Genomic DNA, 23,697 nt, shown 5'->3' with positions numbered 1-23,697 from the left:
TCCACGCCAGTGGCGCCGCCTACCGTCCGATTACGTCCACAAAGCGGTCGCACGCGGAGGACTTATATTACATAGACTTCTGAATATATGGACAGTTTATAATTCATAATATTCCTTCGTACTTAGCAATTGTTTTATTTAAATGTTTCATTAATATTATTTTTTGCATTTTAAGGAGATGGGTATTTTTTAATTTTGGGTGGATGGGTAACTTTTATTTATTCTTCTAAATTTTTTAACATGAAACAATAATGGTAAGCCGATCTGGCATGATAGGGACCAATACTGTTCAAATGAGTTTCTTTCGGCATTTCTTCTCAGCAGTGGTCGTTCCGAAATGCCAGTAGTTTGTGGCTTGTGAGAAATAACTATAAATATAAAAATTGACGAGAAAAAGTGCCTGTGAAGGTCTAATTTCTGAATAAATGACTTGAATTTGACATTAATTACAATAAATGAAGAAATGTTCGTGCTGTGCTAAGTAACCTTAATATGGAGGTATAATATGTGATGTGGTCAGATCAGACCGCCGCAAAGTTTTTAAACCCAGGCATAGAGCCCTTTAGTTTAGTCCCCTGTACCTGTCGCCTTAATTTTCATTTCCAATTATATTTTCATTGACAGTTCTATTACATTCATAATTCTGTGGGACTTAGTTGTCGAGATTTCGGTAATTTCAACATGTCGGTGGATAATCGAATCCGCCGATACCCTTGTCAAGTTTTCATAGGATCCGTGTCAATGTACGTTCTAGACTGTCCTTTGACCCTAATGTCAATGGCACAAGGCTTGGATTTCGTCGGATATTTCCATAAGTACTCAAATATCATGAGCGGGAAAAATATTGAAGTAGCACATTTCTCTTTCATCCTCGCGTGTTCCCGGTTACAATCTGAGCTGTGACGCTCCAAAGCCCAGGGATCGCATCAACCAAAAAAAATCAACCACACAATTTTGAAGATGCTATGCTTTTAAAACCGGCTGCCTGCATGACGTCAACCCTCTTTGGGGATGTTATTGTTGCCTATCAGCTGTTAAGGTATGTGTCCCTTAGCCCCATGGTCGCTCTATTCTAGGGCGGGATCTCACGCCAAAAATTGCCGCCATTCAATGACAAGGCAATTGCTGCGGCTATACTTACTGGTCTATCGCTTGCTCGCAATTGGGTGAATTTCTCGAGCGTTTGAACGCGGCGTGTAGCGTTTCATCAGTGTCCGACTTTTTTTTTAATAAAGAATCATTTATTTTTCAATTAAACATTTATAAAATTACTTATTAATACCATATAAAATACCAGTACTTTTACTTATTTATAAAATAGGTTATTTATAATTGATTATTGTGTATGGTACAATTTAATAAACACTAATGAGAGATCGTGGCGGAGTTCAAGTAATGGAAGTCGGCAGTTTAGTTTTAAGTAAATTTTTGACGTCAATAAGTTATGTATATCAATCATCCTAAGTTGAATAAACATATTTTTTAATATCTGTTATTTCGACTCGAAAAGAACAATAATTCAGTTTCTAAACCGTTGTACTTATGTTTTTTGAAAACGAATAATTAATCGTATACGTATTATATAAATAAAAGCTTAAAATTTAAAAAAAATGTTTCAAAATCTCAATTTTTCTCATGGTTTTCACAGTTCAGTTATCACTAACACAAATTCCCTTAGGTGGTATTGGTTAATACTAAAATTTGTTATAATTAGTGAGTCGATGGCTAAAACAAATGTTAAATAGCATACGAGAAACATATATCAATTTAAATTTCATCTCACATACATATAATTGAATTGATCCATTAAGCTGATCGCATACCCTCGTCAAGTTATCATGAAGTGTCAACGTTTGTGTCGATCAAACTGTTTTTACCAAATATCCGTGGTATATCCTATTTGTGTCAGTATAGGAACACATTAAGCGCCCGCGGCATCGGGAATTTCGATATTAAATGGCTTATATACTATATCAGGATTTCCTGGTTGGTGCTATTACTCGTGTACCAAATTTCATTGAAATCCTTCCAGTAGAATTGGCTTCAGGGTGGATAGCAACTTTGATGTTAACTTTAACCTGCGCAGAACAACGCAAGGTACGCTATTGATTCTTAAATTAAGGTACTTTAATTAAAAGCGTAGTGGAATTTTAATTTACTTTTAAGTTTTTACGTTATTAATTTAAATGTAAATATATTTATATTACCTAATCTATACTATTATTATGAAGAGGTAAGCGTTAGTGAGTTTGTATATTTGAGGCGGGTAATCTCCGAAACTACCGAACCGATTTCAAAAATTCTTTCACCATTAGAAAGGTACATTATCCAAGATTGCTATAGGCTATATTTTATCTCAGAATTCCTACGGAAGCGAAGCCCCGGGCAACATCTAGTAATATGTATGAAGGAAATGTTCAAGAGGAAGATACCCGACGTACCCGACGTCTATTCAGTATTCCATGTCAATCACGCGATGACACTGACAACAAAATGGCGCTCAAACTCTTGGAACTTTCGGACACGTCCGGCCTAACTGTGTCAATGCATTTGTTAGTGGCACATTGGGACATCCAGTGGCGGATTTGAATTCTTGGCCACCCTACGACATGTATAGTACCGGCCGCTCCTTTCTCAGCTCCTATTACTCAGATCTTGGGTACTGCATATGAATTTACTTTGCCGACTTTTTACTCATCGAAATATACCAATTCAGAAATTTTGTAATTGCGTCGCTACAAAATAACATAGATTTATGTTTTACTATTTGCGCCCCGGGGCTTCGCTCCCTTAGTTAGTACCCTATGTATTTCATGGCTATATTCTACCTGTGTATCAAATTTCACATCAATCGGTCCAGTAGATATTGCGTGAAAGATAACAAACCTACATATCCTCACTAACTTTCGCATTTCTATTATTAGTAGGATAAACACCTCAAATATATTAAAATTTCCTCAATTATATAAATGTATTTGTTTTGAAAATATTAATGAGATGAAAAAATATTGGAATCGAGCGGGAAACCTTAAATTATATACGAAATGAGAATTGTTTTTTCTATCATTCTTATCGCACGCATCAACCAGGTCAGTATCAAAATCTGTGTTATCTAATGTATTTTTCACTACTATTGGCCGCCCCTAATATCTGGCTGCCCTAGGCCCGGGCCTACTGGGCCTTAGGGCAAATCCGTCACTGGGGACATCTGTTACATTCCTTGCTCGTTATTGTATTGAGAACGATTGATTGGCTTTCAACACGCTTTCAATTACTTTGGTAATTTTATTTTAGTACTGGATGTTGTCCGGGGCTTCGTTCCCGTAGAAATTTTGAGATAAAATATAGCCTATAGCAATCTTGGATAATGTACCTTTTAAAAGGTGAAAGAATTTTTGAAATAGGTTCGGTAGTTTCGGAGATTACTCGCCTCAAACGTACAAATTCTTTATAATAAATGTATAGATAGTGGTTCCAATCGGCCAAATAAAAAATAGCATTTTACTTATTTTTCTGGAATTCTCATAAGAGATGCCTATAAATAGGACCTTTGTTATATAATACGAGAAGCATGTATGTCCCAACACGTTGTGGTTTACCAGGCTTCAATCTGGTAACTGGACACGTGTCGAAACTGGACACGTCGGCTAAATATCGTCTGTCTGTCCTGTCCTGTATCTGTTACATGCAAAAGCCCGGGTCATGACCCGAACATAAAACGGGAAAGACTTGCACTGGGTACTATCCTGGGTAATTTTAATTTCTGTTCAGTGTATGGCAATGGTTTGTTTGTAGCGCTCTATACCCAATAGGTTAGGTTCCATACTATCTGAAATCATTAATAGATTGGCATTTTCATATTTTTTAAGTATCGTTAACAACTGAATTGAAAATATTGTGTCACATCTATCATTAGGATAAAAAAATATTAATATAATAAGGCTTTTTATAAGAAGAATTAAGATCTAATTTTACAGGCTTTTAAACTTCACCTGACTTTTACAGAAAGGGTTCTACCAAACTGTGACTAAAGAATATTTTCTCAAAGAAATTTATATTTCCCTTACAGAGAAAAAAAAAACTTTAGATTACTATGTGCATTTGTTAGTGTGAGCATTCACATACAAACATTTGATAAAAATTTAAGTTAAGGTAGTTGCGTATCGGTAGGAATGTACATTATGTACTTTTATATATTATTAGAAAAAAAAACATTGTAAGAAACAATAATGGTAAGCCGTACTGGCATGATAGGGACCAACACTGTTCAAATGAGTTTCTTTCGGCATTTCTTCTCAGCAGTGGTCGTTCCGAAATGCCAGTAGTACAAGCTACAATGTGAGAAATAACTATAAATATAAAAATTGACGAGAAAAAGTGCCCGTGAAGGTCTAATTTCTGAATAAATGATTTGAATTTGAATGGCCGCTCACTTCATGTGCATGTGGTCTGAGGGCCCACTTCTTACTAACACAAGACTCAAGACAACATTAGGGTGCTCATCCACTGGCATGCAATATATACAAACTTATACAATAACAATAACTAAAGGACAGATTATTAGCCTGTGCTTGTATATGAATTTTACATTGTTAATAAGTTAAGTAAAGTTGATTAAGTTAATTTTAAGTTTAGTCTTTAAACTCATTGCAATATGACAGTACCAAAGCTAATTTGCGTAAATATAATTTTGTACATTTTATATAAAGCTACACCACACCATATATATTCCCTATTGCGCTGGAATAGGGACGAAATTGCAATGAATTTACAATTATATACACAAGTGAAGTAAACATGGAGCAAAACACGCATTAATATTGTTAATTAAGTCTTCGTGGTAAAATCAAACAAATTCAGCAATTTAAGAACCGTTCCGAGCTGTTTCACAAATAACGAGGTGGTAGATGATGCCATTTGCTGCGTGCGGTCCCGCCCTAAAATAGGACCTCTCCATATCCCCTTGTGGATGTGGAATGAGCTTAACAGCTCATAAAATAGCGTTCCTTAAAAAATTTTGCTGTCTATAGGTCTTTATCTGTCATCCTCGTTCCTGATTGCATTCCCGGCTGTGATGCCCGGAAGTCCACAGTCCGAGTATTTTTTTCATTTTAATGATTCCATTGTGATTTTTCGTCTGGTCGCCTGTCGTCAAACTTTTTTCGCCATGCTATTTCTGCCTGTTAGATGTCAAGGTTGGTCTTGTTGTTCGGGAACATATGGAGTGGTCCTCTTCTAGGGCGGGAACCATACGTCAATATTCCGTTTAAAATGATTGTCAAAACGGACATACCGACAAATCAATAACATAAAAATTAAATGTGGAACAATCCGTTAATGGCTTAATTATTTTATATTTAAAAATGCCTTAATGAATCAATTAAATGACTATATTTGTTATAATACCTGTTAATTAATAATTCTATTTAATTGCAATAATTATAACTCTTATTAATTTGAATAAACGACATTTGCCATTGATTAGTTTACTTACAAAGAATATTAATGCGCTTTAATTACGCAAATAATACAAAAAAAAAAAGAAATAATTAACTGGCTAATTACATGAAAAATAAAATGTTTATCAATGGTGAAGTTTGTTGCGCCGCTTCTTCTTCACCTGCGCTTTGGAAGCCGGCCAGTAGTCTTAGTTTAAGTAATTTTTTGACGTCATTAAGTGATATATATCATTCTAAATTGACTAAAGAATTTTGAATTTGAATCAACTAAAGTGACGTTAATCGTATTTGACCGAATGAATTGAATGATGCATTTAGAAGTCTGACAACTAGGAATGCTGACGGCCGTTCGAAGTGGAGACGAAAAATTGAGAAACCGGACCCTGGGCTCCGACGCTCAACGGCTGAGAAGAAACAGAGAAAACGCTAAAATGAGAAAGAGAAAGAGATCTGGATGCGACAGATAAGAATGGAAGAAGATACGCATCGGATAGGGGTGGATCATATTTCTTTTATCTCTGGGGTGGATGGTGAAATAGAGAATTTGACTTCGCTCAATAGTGGGACACCATAGTCTATACTTAATATTATAAATGCGAAAGTCTGTCTGTGTCTGTTCCGCTTTCAGGGCTAAACTGCAAAATTTTGACGAAATTTGGTATGCACGTAGTTAAAGACCACAGTTCAAACACAAGGTACTTTTTTTTTCAAAAATCAGTCCCCAATTCCCCAATTGATATTACTATGACGGAGGGTGAAAGTTTGTGTGAAAATCGTGTCTGTTACGCTTTCGCAGCTAAACGCGGGCGAAGCCACGGGCAAAAGCTAGTAGCATATAATATTTTTAAAAATATAAGTTGATTAATCTATACTATTATTATAAAGAGGTAAGCGTTTGTGAGTTTGTATGTTTGAGGCGGGTAAATCTAAAAGTACTGAACCGATTTCAAAAATTATTTCACCATTAGAAAGGTACATTATCCAAGATTGCTATAGGCTATATTTTATCTCAAAATTCCCACGGGAGCGAAGCCCCGGGCAACATCTAGTTCTAATAATATAATTACAAAATAGTATATACGTACCCATTTATAATTTCGTTATTTTGTATATATGTTATCTTTATTATGACTTAGAGAATGGAAGACAAATTGAATGTAAACATAGTGTAGCTTTTAGAGAATAATGTAATATTTAAAGTACATACATACAAAGCCTGTTTCACAAACAATCGTTTAGTTTAGGTTAGGATTAATTTCACAGAAATCCTCGAGTTGCCTCGTAATATATAAATAAACGTGTATCCTTCACTTGCAGTGGTCGATAAAAACTGTTACAGATAAAGTCAGTATGTCTTATTTATATACTGACTTATCTATCAACCTTATTATATAACACGATTGGAATTTAAGCCAGGACCTGTCGGTTCAAAGATGAGCGTTTTAACCGCTGAACCATCACCGATTCTGCAAAAAAATATGACGTGTTAAACAAAATTCAGTCTTTCTTCAAGGTGAAACGTGATATCCCATTGTCTAGTTAAATTTGTAATTAAAAAAACTGTTTTTAAATTAAAATTAGTATCTGTAAAAGTCTAGGCTGTATAACGCGCTTTTTCACTTGAAGATTTAACACATTTATAAGTAAGTATTATGTGAATTAATCAAGCCCAAAGTAAATGAGAATAATCATTATGCTTACATATTATAAAACAAAGTCCTTTGCCGCGTCTGTCTGTTCGCGGTAAACTCAAAAACTAGGTACTTACTGCAATAGACATTATTCCCGAGGAAGTTTTAGTTCTTTATAATTATGTTTTTACCCGAGCTGGGAAACGGCGTACTTATTTTTCTGCACATGTTAAAGTTAACGTCAAAGGTGAATGGTGCAACCCACTCCTGTAGTTTTCATTGTTTTGACGACCTCGGTGGCGCAGTGGTAAAGTGCTTGCCTCTGAACCGAGAGGTCCCGGGTTCGATCCCCGGTCGGGTCATGATGGAAAATGATCTTTTTCTGATTGGCCCGGGTCTTAGATGTTTATCTATATATGTATATATTATAAAATATAGTATCGTTGAGTTAGTATCCCATAACACAAGTCTAGAACTTACTTTGGTACTTACTTTATTTATTTATTGTGCAATCTGACGGATGCGATTGCACACGAAAGCAAGCAGTGCATTTATATTCGTCGGAACAATTTTATGGCTTGTAGCTCACCAATTTTGGGCTTCCGACGGCTGTTAAGTTAGATTTTAAGTTAGATTCGGGAATTATCAACAAAATTTTCACATTTTTATCAATTTACGAAAAGCATAATATCACTTAACTACACCTATCGAATTTATAGTCTCCACGCCACTTGCCCAGCATTCAGTCCAGAGTTAGTATTCAGTGTAGGCATCCGGCACGATGCCTGGGTCTTTATTGTATGCTGTTATTATGCCCAACCCGGCTTCAGGGCTTAAATGAGATCTAGACGACTTGTCGGAATCCTGTGAATGCTATCTGCTGTGCACACTGAATTCGAGCCACCAGATTTTACCATTGTTTTCGCTCCACGCTATTAATAACCAATTTTACAAAGTTGAAAAGTAACACGAGTGTCGTTAGTTGATTATATATTTTTTAAAAAACGTTAAAGGTACCTTCTAAAATGGCATTACTCATTATAGAAGTAAAGTATTGTATGTATAGCACCTAAAATTTATAACAAAATTCCACAACAATATAAAGATCAGAATTTAAATTTATTTAAAAAGCACTTCAAGTCCTTACTAATTGATAAATGATATTGTGTTACGATTTTTTTAATGATAGACTCAGATAAAAATTTGGTTAATTTAGTTACTTTTATTTATTCGATTTTGTTTTGTGGGATGATAGCATGCTCTCCATTTAAATTTGCATACCCGTGGACGGTGGAACATGTAGGATTAAGTTTTTCTTTTAACACCACATTGTATAAAACTGTAAACTCATGTTTTGCAAATAAATATTCTTTGTCGTTGCCTTTGGCCCAGCCCGGCTTTGCGTAGGTTTAAAATTATGCATGATATATATATATGAACCTTTCTCTTGAATCACTTTATCTATTAAAAATATCTGCATCAAAATCCCATGCGGTGTTTTAAATATGTATATATATGTATATATAAATATGGTTCGCTGCGTCTCACTTCGAAACTGTAGTATACTACAAGGATACGTGCCCCATCCTCGCACGCAACTGTGCATCACAACCACATAACTAATGTTCCACCATAGTAGAGTAGCTAATAGTGAACGTCCGCGCGCCATGCCATACTGAAAGCAACTGAGTAGTGGGGAGGAAGTGTATCTTGACACGTACACTACAGAATCGATTCGATAGCAAGAAGTGAAAAGCAAACCCGCACTTCGCCCTCAGATCTAAGCTGATCCTCTTAGCGAACTAGCGATCATGGTGGATACTGCTGATCCTAATTACCTGGACTGTACCACTTGACTCACTTGGCCGGCTTCGGGCGCTAATGGGTGTTTGTCTCAGTTGCACCAGCCAACTTTGACTATAACTTTAAGTGCCATCCGCTGGGCTCCGTCACGTTCACGGATCAACGCAGAACAACATAGATATTATATGTAGTTCGTCATTACACGTCAGTATCAAAACTTATAGAAAACATTGGAGCTGTGCTGCGTTATGGCAACGGAGCACGATTGAGCAATAAGACAGCGCTGTAACCTTCGCGCCGCCGCCAATTGAAATGGCGAACTTGTGCGCGGGTTAAAGTTAACGTCAAAGTTGACTGGTGCAACTGAGGCTTAGTAATATCATCCAGAAAGAGTGTCCGTTATAAAAGTATAAATATTGCGGTTTAGCTTTATATTATAGTAATTAACTACTAGTGTGCTGTGCAGGTTTCCTGACGATGATATCCATCACCGGAAGCATGATGCAGCGATGAAAGCTACTAAATATACATGAATTAGATTGGTATACAAATTCATGTGGTACGAGTAGGTTTCGAACCTGGGTCCTTTCGATCCACAGGCGTCTTAACCATTACACCACAACCGCTTCAATGCGCTAATTAGTCGAGGCTATTAATGCACTATAAATTAATTACGCGGTGACGTCACATAGGTTAGGTCAGTTAACTTGATTAACCCGACGACCTCTAGACACCGCATCGATATGTTTGCAATCGATTTACAGGTTGACAAAACGATTGCGATTCTAAAGAGAATAAAAACTTTTGAATGAAATACGCGTTGGAGTTACAATATTGTCTTATAATTTATCTTTCAGTTTTACCCGAAGGTTGACTGGTATAGAGAATTAAGTTCGCCCTTTACGGATCATCTTGGTAAATGGGTGGTTTTTAACAAAGAAAAACATGAATACAGTTTCTATAAATAAATATTGTAAACGGGAAAATGTGAATGTATGTAAATTGATGGAAAATGGATTCACATTCTAATTCTTTCTCGCAGTTGTAGTCCGGGTGCAGCGTAAATAATAAGCTTATTTTTTAATACATATTAATCCTCTTTAGGATTGCTGTTGTTACCTGTCAGCTGTCAAGGTTTTTTATCCTTATGTCACCTCGTACGACATCCACGGAGGATATGGAGTGGTTTTAAGCTGGAAATATGACGCCGCACATATTAAATTTTCATTGAACAGAAATTTTATTTTTTTCTCATGTAAATAGCATGTAACTTGTATGTTCTACAAGTCGATTCAATTATGCAGAGGTCCAATCAGAATGACAATGCTGTTCATTAGGGATTACCCTCCCTTTTAATTAGCTGAACCCGTATACAACCCCTGCAGAGATGGGGATGGCCCAACAATTAGGATGGACTTTTTTCAAATCGACCTATTTTATCGTAATCGTAAAATATTAGGGTAAGTTGGCAGTCAAGATTGACGTTAACTTTAACCTGCGCAGAATAACGCATTTTATTAATTCGGCGCACGGGTCGAAAGTTAACGTCAAAGTTGACTGGTGCAACCTACTCTAATGAGCACGCTTCTTGTCATTGATAACTTTTTATATTTTACCCGTGAAAGTAACTTATATATGTGTTTTAAATACAAATTTTTGTTTGTTCTATTTTCTGACTATTTCAAATCTTCATCGACGCGCGATGTCACATCTTAAATGCTTCTAATTCTTTTAATATTTATTTATTCTGACTGACATGTTTTACCCTATGGGTGTTATCAAAAAGTCCAATATTTGTCCAAAATTGTCCATTTCTGAACCCAGGACTGAACCATTACGATTGTAATTAGTTTGTTTAGGGCCGCGGGGTAATGAGGATGTCGAACGGTTCAGAAATTTTCCATCTCTCGATTGTAAGTTGTCCTTTTTGGGTCGGACCTCTCGCTAAGGTAGGTTTTTGTAAGTTGCCTTTTGAGAATGATTTTGTTAGGAGTGCCATTTTTCCATAATGAAATAAACGGTTGAAAAGTGTGGCGATGAGGCGGAAACCCCGAGAATATTCTTGGATGAGATAAAAAAACTTTCAAAGAGATGAAATTAGTAAACAGACCGTAGCAGACCATAAGTATGACGCCATTACTAATGGCGTCAGGTAAACATCAGCTTCGAACTTCAAAGCGTAAGTCGTTGAACTGTTTTGACAGCAATCTCTAAACAATTGGCTGTTTGTAGCCTTGCGTATGACACGGGTTTTAATCAAAATAGAACTGCGTAGCGTGACATGTGGGACGTGCTCATTTCCAAACGTCAATGAGACATCAATTTCGAATCCGAAAAAAAACTACTCATTAACAGACATAGGTTTTGTGCCCAGATTTTTTCTATGTGTTCCCAAACTCTCCCTCTCATCTGTGCGTCTTCCTGGTTCCTGTCTCAGCCGTTGAGTGTGGCAGCCGAATTGTCCGACGCAAACACATCTTCTAGTTAGGGTTGCGCCCGACTTTTTGAGAAGAAACTTTTTGGAAAAACACTGCGAATAAATTCGTCTATTCTCGCTTCATTTGTCTATTGGATTAGCTCTATCTAAATTCTAACTAGTTAAATATCCTAATTCCCTAACTAATATTATAAATGCGAAAGTAATTGAAGCTTGTTTGTTACCTTTTCACGCTCTATCTGTTCTTGAAATTTTGTATATAAAATAGTCTGATGCATAGAGAAGGACATAAAGTACTTTTCAACCCGGAAAAGTAACTGTTTCTGACCAAAAGCTAGTCAAATATATAATTCCAAAGGCAGCTTTATATCCGTAACGAAGTAGGTACGTTTTCGAAATACTTTATTTTTCTTTTTGTGAATTGCGAATTCGAATTCTCCATTTGGCATATTGTCTATCGCAGCACGAGTCTATGCAAATGTATTGAAAATACAGGCCCTTACTGCCATAATATAAAGCATCATCAAGTAACTCGACATGTGCAATTGACTGTACCAAGTTAATCCGACTTGCATAACCGCTTTCAATTTCCTTATGCGCGCTTTCTCCGTCAATTCCTTCACTCACAAAACTTCGCATATTTATTGACAGGTTAATTTATTATTGCACTTCATAGTTCCATGAGTATAGAATAATTTTAAAACATCTTTTCATGTCTATGACTTAATAAACTCCATGAGTACCGCGGTCCCAGGTTCGAACCCTACCCGTACCACATGAGTTTGTATACCAATCTGACTCATGTTTTCATAGACCACCAGTCGCTTACAATGAAGGAAAACATCGTGAGGAAGTCTGAACACTGGTTGAAGTTCACTGTGTGTGCAGTGTGTGCGACATACTTGCCACGTTTACGTAGGTAGGTAATCGTAAAAGCCATCACATGCCTTTAGGCGACTTGAATAACATCTGATACCAGTGTTAGCAATCATCATCATCAACCTACCCTTATCCGGTCGGTACAGCATGTGAGTCTCCACTTCTCCCTGTCTGATGTTAACCGATCTGTTACTTCCTTTTTAGCCATATCCTGCCTAACGCACTCAATCCACCTCTTCTTCGGCCTGCCCCTACTTCTTAAACACACTCAAATAGAACTGCTTCAGGGTCGTTGTCAAATTCTATTTTTATCAAACCGTGCGAGCATCTCATTACTTCATAAAGGTCGTAAAAATTACCGTGAGACTCAACTTATTTGTACAACTCCCACTCAAGAGCAGTTTATGGTGATTTTCAATTTGGAGTCTTGGTAACCTTGAACTTAATTTAAAAAGTTGCATTAAAATCATAACCTTCGTATGCAGCCTGCAACAATTTTTAAATCTGGAATCAGAAGGCCAGTATTTGTATATTTTGGTCCATTTTCAAATTTGGATACGCCGATTTGACACGTTGGAAGCATAGACAAACAAAACAATAGACAACCGGTTTGCGAACGACGCAACTGGTCGACCTTAGCCCACGCGTGGCGCTTGTGTATGACTGTATGACTCATCCTCATTATAAAATCAGATTATATCCTATTGATGAACCTCATCATCTATAAATATAAGTTTCTAATGAATACACATGGCAGCGTCAATACTATTCTCACATTTCTATGGTGTACTACAGGTCACTTGTCATGTTTTGTCATATATTTCTTAGGAAACCAACTAAATCTATCCATGAAATGTCTATTTAAAGTTATAGTGAAAAGTCCATTGTCAACTTTCCACACACATAACTCGCTTTGTATCCCGGGAATCCCCTAGCTGTTAGCGGGATTGCCACAGACTTGCCGTGACAATTTATTGTGAGAATTTTCCACCAGACGGCGCCCTCAATAAATACAGTTCTACTTTTACCGAGGAAAAATTGAAATGGAAAACAAAAACCTGCTTTGTGCTTCCATTACTGGATTTTTCGATTCGGAGAATGTTGCGTATCAATTAACTTGTCTGTTGAATGAATATTTTTGTGAAAATTTTACTTCATTTATTGACATATTCATTTATTACATAGAAAAATATGATAAGAATCTAAATTAATTTATTATGTATTTAGGTAAGTGTTTGATTAGTATATGTGATTTGATAACTTTGAAATTAGTACCTTTTAAACTCTCTCTTTCTTTGATCGTTTTCTCGGTTTCTTGTGCCGTCATAAAACGTCGGAGCCCAGGATTCGCATTGCTATTATTTCTCTTCCCCTACGCAAGGCCTTGATTGGTTTTCACAAATCTGATTTGCTGAGTCAAGACGTTTTGAATAAGTTCACAGATTTGCTCTCTTGAACATAAAAAAGTTCACGCCTAAGTATACATTAAGATAAAACATGTTTTGTCTCGTTCTGTCAATGTCAAATATTGTAAAGTGTACAAAACATACTTCAGATGAAAGTACGAGTATTCTTTAACTTTTTATGGTTTCTTCATAGTCGTATTCCTCATGGCTGAGAGTCGTGGTCATTACGTGGAATGAAACATACGATACGACTTTTTTGGCACTATTAAAGATGTGGTTTGCCATGGCCATTCTCCATTCCACATACAAGTCGATAAATTAACCAAATTCCTCGCGATGTTTTCCTTCATCGGAAGTGACAGAAACCTTTCTTATGAATAACAGATAAATATATATATATGTGAATCAGTAGGATATGCGGAAATGTCAACATGGAGCCTGCTCGACATTTGCCGTCTTTTTTCCGGTTTACCGAAATCGCAACGTGATAGGTCACCGAGCTAGCTAGGTGCTAGCTATAGCGTGGGTGGGGTAACAAATAGGCACAACAGATGTGACACTTCCCAAAATTAGAATAGAAATTTATCATAGCTCATTGTGTGTTCGAGGGCATTTTTGCTGTGTGATTGTATGTTGTTTTTTATTGAGCAAACAAGACATTCATAGCGTGAAGTAATTGAGTAGCTCGTCTCTTTCCATCAATCAGAAACTATGAAGTGTGTTATATCAAAAACATAATATAAAAAACTTCGATAAAACATAGCTTTAAGTATGCTATAATTTTTTTATGAAATCTTACTGCGCCCTGGTGTTTGCTCCCGTGGGAATTTCGGGATAAAATGTACCCTATGTTATTTTATATATTATATACTAATCCAGTATACTTCGCATATAAACTCGCAAACTTTCGCATTTATCATATTATTTTAAATATTAGTAGGATTTTATGAGATATTTTATGTTTAAAGTCTTAATTTTAGGCGGCTTTTACATACAATCACATTGTCAAACTTTACGACCACGAGAAGTGAAACAGAACAATTAATACCGCGATGCGCGCGAGTTTCTATTTATTGGATATTTTGTGACAGAACTCCATACCCAATTACTGCAGGTCAAATGGTTGACCACCAAGTGAAGTGAAATGCTCTCAAGATTGGCTAGATATAGACACTAACATACACGTACGCAGGGTTACTGGTATCTAACGCATAAAAGGGACTAATTCGTAATACATACAAAAAAATATTCCTTTTTTAGTTGATGCCATTTCTATAAAACATTAACTCTATGTTCGATTCCGCTAAATAACGTTACTGTGCTGTCTCGTGTTGTTTCGCTATTATATAGAGTTGAGATGTGTAGAATAGAAAATTAGATTGTATTTTTTTTATATGGAAAAAAAAATACTACGAATCACGAAATGTCGTAGAATAAAAGTTGCTTGTTTTGATGTACCCAAGTAGTCTTTAGGAGGTTTTTTATACCAGTGACACTTAAGAACTATTAACTGTTACGTTCCATGCTAAAAAGGTTTCTTCTGGCGATTCCTCCCCGCATTGCAGTGCCATTTATATTAATTTATTTTATTTCTTCTCTACTTTTTGGTTGTACACGAGCGAAGCCGGGTCGGGTCGGTAGTCCTAGTCATTATCTAATTTCCTCATTCCATTGCTCTCAAATTTTTCTGCATAATATAAAAATACATATCGTTTTAGTAAAAATGACTTAGCTAGCCGACACACTAATTAATCTTAAATACCCGTATTTCCATCTCGTACAGTCAACAGCACATCAACCTATACAAATTCATTGCAAACTCCGCTATTACCGCGCCATAGAGGTTCATGCGGAGTAACTTGATGTGCTGTTGACTGTACGATTCAGAACTTGTCATTTATCCCTCACACGCGTGAGCTCAAAGGATGTCGAACTGTATATAAACCGTACTAGTGTTACTGACACTTGCGTAGACGATTTTGCTAAATGTTGTTGACATATAGTAATTAATACTTCACTCAATTTCTATAAGGCCACAGTCTGGCGTTTGTTTTTAGAATCCATTTTTATTGTATTGATTGTATAATAGTCAAACCGTGCGAAGAAGAGGAAAGGTAGAATAACGGAATCTGGGCTCCTGCGCTCAACGGCTGAGGAAGAAACCTAAAACGCTCAAATGAGAAAGGGAGATTTCTTTAACACTCATTTTCGCGTGTGCGGTTGCATTTTAGTGGAAAGTAGTTTTTAGTCTGTCACGTGCGAAACACGAGGTTAGCGTGAAATTTTGAGGATTCTTGCGGCCTGATATGTTATTCTTACCTACTAACTACCAAGGTTATGTGTCCCTTAGACGAGTGGTCCTATTCTAGGGTGGAAATTAGGAGTGGTACTATTCTAGGTGGTAAGCGTTTGCGAGTTTGTATGTTTGAGGCGGATAATCTCCGAAACTACCGAAATGATTTTAAAAATTCTTTCACCATTAGTAAGGTACATTATCCAAGATTGCTATAGGCTATATTTTATCTCAAAATTCCCACGGGAGCGAAGCCCCGGGCAACATCTAGTATTTAATATTTCTTTAACTACTGCCGTTGAATGACTCAAGATATATAAAAGTGACATAAATTACATGAACTAAAATGACATTATAAAACCATAAAAACGCACTTAATGTGTGAAATTAGACCTCATTCGCGCAATTATATTAATTTGCTAACGTAACGTGAAGTGGGTCGTCCACGAAAATTGTCCAAACGGAAAGGTCAACGACCGGCCATCTCCCTCACACATACGTTTGTTGTGTTGCTATCTCGCTCGCAAATCGGTGTGGCTATGGTGTGGCTTAGAGATTGTTGAATTGTCGATTTTCCATAGTGATTTTCCTCTATGAAAATAGTTTTTAAATGATCCAGGATTTTATTGGAAAATGTGGAATTTATTATCATCGTTAATCAACATCACTATTGCGTTTTCCGGCGACCAAAAATAATATAGAATTTTTCTAAATTTATTTAACAACAGCGGCAGGACATGGCTTCGCACGGATAAAATTATATTTTAAAAAGCCTACGTTACTCCTGAACTTTTTTAGTCTATCTATCTTTTAGTCTATCCATATTTGAACAAAATCGGTCAAGTAGTTTTTGAGTTTATTCATTACAAACGAAAGATCGAGAGTGCTCTTATAGCTATGTTTGGAAAAAGGTGCGTTCAGACTTTTGGAGATCGTCAGCTCTTTTCTAGCAAAAGAAATGACGCCAGCCACTAGAAGAAGAAGGAGAAATTTTTAATTTAGTTTTATCACTGTATATCATTGACAATTTCGTATACACTGTATTGACTACTGTATAATCGGAATAAGAAATATGAAGCTAGGTACTAGCTGCGCCCCGGGGATTCGCTCCCGTGGAAATTTCGGGATAAAAAGTACCCTATGTCTCATTCCAGGTTACATTCTACCCGTGTACCAAATTTCATAACAATCCGTCCAGTAGATAATGCGTGAAGAAATAACAAACAAAACTTATTTTCTCATTTATAATATTAGTTGGGAAGTTGGTATTAGTAGGATTACGGGCCAGACAATGCAACTCCCGAGCATCATTATGTGCAATTTGAAATGCATTCCGCTTGGGATTACACGGGGTGGGTTAACTGATCAATAATGTCGTCTAGACGTGTAGATTAAACTGTTTTACATCTATATTAAGTATTAAAGAGGTAATCGTTCGTGAGTTTGTATGTTTGAGGCGGGTAATCTCCCAAGCTACAGACCGATTTCAAAAATTTTTTCACCATTAGAAAGGTACATTATCCAAGATTGCTATAGGCTATATTTTATCTCAAAATCCCTATGGGAGCGAAGCCCCGAGCAACATCCAGTACTAAAATAAATTTACCAAGTAATTGAAAGCGTGTTGAAAGCCAATCAGTCGTTTTCAATAAAATAACGAGCAAGCAATGTAACAGATGTCCCCAGTGCCGGATTTGCCCTAAGGCCAGTAGGCCCGGGCCTACTGGGCCATCGTCATCCAAGATTGCTATAGGCTATATTTTATCTCAAAATTGCCCACGGGAGCGAAGCCCCGGCTCAACATTTAGTTTTTCATAAACAGCTGCTATCCGCTATGTCACATCCCATGTACTAATGTGACGTTGATTCTCCGACAATAATATCACTAAATCTTCCTAGGCTTTTCATAAAAGCCAGCTAACAGGACAGCATAAGAATCGGACACATAAAAAGCTAACCACATATCACACGTAATGACCGGGGTTGGAAAAGGGTTGTTTTGTTTAACCGCCGTGGTCAAGTGACAAATTAATTTCTCGAGTATGTATAAACTCAATAAATTAACTATAGAAGACGTGTCCACAATGTAATTAACAATCTTATTTATTACTTACTATCCGGGCTCAGTAACCCGAAAACCGAGTCTTGGACTCTAACACAGTCGCACAATCGCACGCCAGCGTCTCCGGTCTCGTTCCAGCTCCAGTCGTCACCAGCTTGCTGCTCGCTGGTCCATCTTTACCATGTTTATACAGCGGCATCTGAGACGACCCACTGGTCTACCACCGACTGGTCGGCGCAGATAGGATCTCTTCTCTGCACGGTCTTCCTCCATCGTCGAATAGTGGCCGAGCCAGCGAAGAAACAAGGGGAAACATGTGACAACTGACATGCTACCTCACTCAAAACACAGCCCGCAATATCAAGCGATTAAAGCTTTTAATAAGTTACCGGTGGACCTCAGGCAAAATGTAAAGTTATCGGTGTTTACAAAAAAATTAAAGAACTATCTATTGGTACGAAATGAATATGGGATAGAGCATTTCTTTAAGTGACAAGTTTTAAAACAAGTTTTTTCTTTGACAAGTTCACCTCGTGAGCATGCTATGTAATATCCTTGTAATATATATTGATATTATTTCTTGTTAATTTAATTATTATTTTATTATTATTTATCCGAATTTCAGACACAATTGTAAAATTGTTATTGAATAAATAAATTGAAATAGCGAAGTCGCTGTGCCGTGGTCTCGCCTATTATATTAGGCTCGTCGACCAGCTCTTGTACTTCAGCATTAGTCCGGATTCACTCTGACTATGCCCAGGATCTTGACAAATATCTTCCTTACAAGATACAAGAAGCCTTCTCTTATTTAAAAGTTAGCGTCCAAGACTCTGGACAGATATGTCTGGGATACAGAATTAAATGTGAAAATTTTGAAGGTACGTATAATCTGGCTATGGATTTCGACGAAATGCCACTGGCTTTTCGGGCTGCAGTGCTGTCGAAATTTGGTCATTCGCGATGCGGTGGTGTCGCACCTCTCCTGATTTGCTATCAAGTGTTTCTTCCGGTACCAAATTTCGAACTTACGTCATTTCGAAATTTGGTACCGGCTATAAGTGAAAACTTAGCAGATCACTGTAGTTTGTTCGTAGATTCCACCGTAAAAACGAATTGATTTATCTTCCAATACTAATTAGTTAAAATTCAATAATAAACCTTGTTTTTTCATTATTTATTATTGACAATAAGGAAGGAAACGTTCGAAAAAAAAAACTTATTTACGGCGACAGTTATTTTTGTTATTATTCAAAGAGAGTGACGCCGTAGAAACAGAGATAATACAAAGAAAAACCCAATAAGCATTCGATAAAAGGCTCATGAACCCGCGAATGGAGAGGGCTGCAGTAATCTCCTCGTTACGAAACAGTTCGTTTCCGAGGGGTTTTTTATCAACCCATTTGCGAATTTCACGCGTTGTTGTTTGCGTAAGCTATAAAAAATATCCAGAAAAACCTATCAATAGGACTAGGGCTGACTCAAATAAAGTAAGATCTCAAGAAAATAAAACTCAAACAAGCGGTTTACGAATCCATGTAGGATAACTCTGTATACAGGTAAATTAGCTTTTAATTGTTTTTGATTGCCTCATAATGATATTATACTCATATTAATGTGTGAAAGTTTACCAAATGGGTTTTACGTCAATGACGAATCCGAAAAACTTTTTCAAACGGCTAATCGTAACGCTTTATCAAGTGTCCAATGAATGCGTGAATAAACAAAATGCCATCGTCGAAATGGCGGTCATTTTCGTTCATATTTCGAACGTCGGGTTCCAGCGATTACGGTTTGCGAGGGAAATGTCTGTTCTTTTTTCGCGGCAATTTGGGAGGCATTTCTAGTGGACTTTTTGCGGCCAGTTTTAATCGGTGTTGCCATTTTAGAGAGCCCGTTTCATTTGTACGTTTCTTTTGCCGCTTTTCGAGTGTTGTTGGCATTTGATATGTTGTTACCTAACGCTCGTCAGGAAATGAGCGTGTCCTTTGTTATTTTTGACCTTGCCGTATTTTTCGGAGACAAAAATACATTTTTGTCTGCGCCTTTTTCGATGTCGTTTGTTGACATCCTTTTATTGAATGTAGAAGATAACTGGCGTTTATCACAATAGCGAGAGGCGAATGACTTACGATTTTGAATAAAAACGACGTTTTGTTTTTTATAAGGTATCAATAAACTACCATTTTTATTTTTTTCTACTGTTTATTTTAAACCAATATTTAAATGTGTTTACTCTGTATACTGAAAAATATATTTAAGCAGATGTAAATGAAAGATAAAGTAGAAATTTAGCTTTTATTAAGCTAAATTTATATAACCATGGTTTTCCTTCATGATGCGGCCAAACCGAGAGTTGGTTTTTTGTGTAAAATTAACAATATTACCGCTAAATGAAATTTATTTTGTCCCCAGATAACCGACCACGATGTTGCGATGACGTGAAAGCGATGCTGCTGCAGCAGGCGTCTCCGTCGCCTGGACCCAGCGGCACGGCTAGTCCGAAACTACCACCAAGCCCTAGACCAAACCCGAGTCCTAGCTTCAGTTCCAGGCTTACTGGAAGCCCAAGCTTGAGCGATGGGCCCTCCAGTTCGAATAGTCCCAGGTTGGGCGCCAGTCCCAAGTTTGGCAGTCCAAGGTTGGGATCCGGGAGTCCAAGGCCAAGGATCGCGGAAGATGAAGCAGCGTTGGAAAGGCTGCAGGCAGAATTGAAGGAAGGCTGGACGGTGCACACGGGAAGGGACGGCAGGCTGTATTATTGCAAGTAAGTACACTAGTAGACGGCGGTAAGTAGTCGTAAAAGCCATGTCAGTTGTCTTTAGGCGACTTGAATAGGATCTGACACAATTGTTAGCAATAACACACTCGACATGATGATGAGTAAGCACACTTAACTCTTTATTGTTGTTATTATGTTATAGGAAATGTTTACGGACCAAAATTGATATAAATATTCGACACGTAACAGGAAAAAACTAAAGAAGAAGCATCGAAAAGGGTAGATAGGTGCTAAACAGCATAACAGGATAATTATTTTACATTGCGCATAGTGATTTTGTTAAATTTCATGTACCGAGAGTATACCGTAAAAATATGTTATTATTAAAAGTATTTATTACATAAACCTGAGATCAAATTATTAAAATTTAAATGGTTTTGTCATGTAAATCGAACGAATGTAACGCCTCTGGGTTCTGTGTATTCGATTCCTGCTCAAGTCCTGGTTTTCACCATCAAAACATTGAATCTAGATCGATATTTCTAGACTTCTATAAAAAAAAATATCGAACATCATAACATTTTTCATTAAAAGATTTGTAAGTCAAGAATAATCGTAGATAAATGATGATAAAAAATGAGGTTGTATGAAGTCTGTTGTGTAATAAAATAACGGCCGTGCTCCGCCTACGGAGCCTCCAAAATAAAATCTCTTCAATTGTGTTATTTTCACATTTTCTTGCGGCAACACTGTAATTGTTAATGGAAGTAAAGTTAAAGTAGGTACTCCATCTTTACAGTTAAATACCTTTATCTATACCTTTTTCACTTATACAAAAATTAATTAATATAGACTAAAGTTTCCGTATCGTTTTCGATTATTATTTTCGCCCGTCTTACTACCACATTAGGATATTTATATATTTTTAAACAGCATTTATGTATGTGTCCTGTATTATGTATAATTATAGATTTTTTTTAATTGTCACTAATTTCTTTTAAATCTAACACGGGTGTTCGGTAACATATATTTTCTTTAACAAGATTCTCTAAAATCTATATGATTAGGTACCAACTTTTGGTACACAACACTCATACAATAGACACTTGGATGGTACATACATACATGAAAAAAAACAATATAACGAAATTAACCGCGGGTGTTGCTTATGGTTTATAATTCGTTATAAAAAAATACTTACTTTTTAATTTTATGCACAGTAGCGCCATCTACTTTATGAAGCGCCATTGACTATCTGACCGAATACTATGGGAATTGCGTTCTTTCGGTATAAAACCCTATATGTATGTATGTGTACCCTATGTGGGTACCCTATGTGTTAATCAAAAGTATCAGCTATGAACTCACCTTAATACCAAATTTCATAAAAAAACCATTCGTTTCAGTGTGAAGAAATAACACACATGCTCACAAACTTTCGCCTTTATAATATTAGTGGGATGTGATTTAAACTGTGTTTTGGCACTAGCAATGTTTTACCTGCTATATTCAACCAGCAGAGCAGAGGCAGGAGCGTTCACTAATAGAATAACTAATGCAACCAAATCAATTAAATATACAAATGTAATCAATTTAACATAACGTTCAATAAAGGCTTGCGTCACAGGCGTCGCGTTAGCATCTGTACGAACTGGGTTGCCAGTACCACAAGACACAAAATTTGTAGTTTTTATTTGTAGAATAGGGGAACATTGGATTTTGTTATTGTTATCTCATCTCTCGCATCTCGTACGTATCCGACCAGGGTCAGCGTAAAAAATGTTGAAATTATGTTGATTCGGCTGTGATTTTACAACTGGTTGCCTGCTTGACTTCAACCCTTATAGGGATTGCTATAGCCTATCAGCTGCCTAGGTTGTATGTCCCTTAGTCGCTTTATACGATTTCCACGGGAGTATATAGAGAGGTCCTATTCTAGGGCGGAATCACACGCCACCATTGTAATCGTTGTCTCATGTCTTCAAATTCAAGTCATTCTTCGTCACTTTGTCGTCTTTTTGTAACGTTCAAATATAATATTAGTTGTTGCAAGTAGCTCCACTCGCGGTAGTCTATGTTTGATCTTGGATAATTAACTATATCTATTACAAATATAATCAGATTCGGCCCAGCGTATTTATCCGTGAAAGTGTGATAGACAGACTTTCCCATTTACGGATATTAGATAACCTATTTCCTTTTATTATTAACTACGACACTTGTATTGCTTTTAATACTCAATTGGCGACGCCATTCAGAAATCTACTAAGCTATATCATCGTGTACACACTGGCAAACGCCCGTGTCCGCGGGGATTCAACTATTGTCTGACGAAATTACTTCGGAAATTAGTGTGTCTAGAGGGTAGTTAGAAATTGTCGTTGGTTCGAATCCGTTTATAACAGTAACTAAAGATTTATCGTTTCAATTTAAAATAGGTATTTTTATGGAAAATTACGAATAGTTTCATATTTAGGGGTAGGTAATGTAAGAAAATATTGGAAAAAAGCAGGTTGAATATACAATATACATATATAACGATTTATATATACAATGTACATATATAAATAAGTTTTAAAATGGTCGTGATAAAAATCCGAAAATTTCTAAACACAATGTTTTAAAATGACTGCTGTAGGTGCCTATGTACAGACTACCGCAAGCCCACTATACGGACGTAATTACAGTGAATGCAATGTATTAGGGTAGGGTGTATGCTGTCGACTGTACACTAACCAAAGTAAAATTCACATAGCTGCATTATAATCTGTAAAATATGTTCATTACTGTCTCTTTTAAGGTTATGTTATGTAGGAAGTTTTAATTAAATTCGTCTGGGTTGTCCGGTCGTTCGGGGTTTCAGGTAGGGTTACATACATACATACAAGGGAAATCTACACTACATCTACACTAGACTAGTGTTATAAAGAAGAAGTGTTGTATGTTTGTGTGCGGGCGGGGTAATCTTCGGAACTATTCAACGGATTTCCTAAATTCTTTCTGTA

General features: G+C 36.6%; 1 protein-coding gene across 2 annotated transcripts in view; it reads left to right on the top strand.

The window, feature by feature from the left end:
• Positions 1–23,697, top strand: part of LOC128672111 (uncharacterized protein) — a 190,556-nt gene that overhangs the window by 44,856 nt on the left and 122,003 nt on the right. For both annotated transcript variants that reach the window (XM_053749033.2, XM_053749032.2), the window contains exon 2: positions 20,386–20,737. In XM_053749033.2, the coding sequence (XP_053605008.1) occupies positions 20,421–20,737 (317 nt within the window). In that variant the 5' untranslated portion in view covers positions 20,386–20,420. The remainder of the gene's footprint in view (positions 1–20,385; positions 20,738–23,697) is intronic.

Source organism: Plodia interpunctella, chromosome 8 (assembly GCF_027563975.2).
Source record: "Plodia interpunctella isolate USDA-ARS_2022_Savannah chromosome 8, ilPloInte3.2, whole genome shotgun sequence".
Classification (NCBI taxonomy): Eukaryota; Metazoa; Arthropoda; class Insecta; order Lepidoptera; family Pyralidae; genus Plodia; species Plodia interpunctella.
Note: the sequence above shows the minus strand (reverse complement) of the source record. Positions and strands in the feature narration are given on the sequence as shown.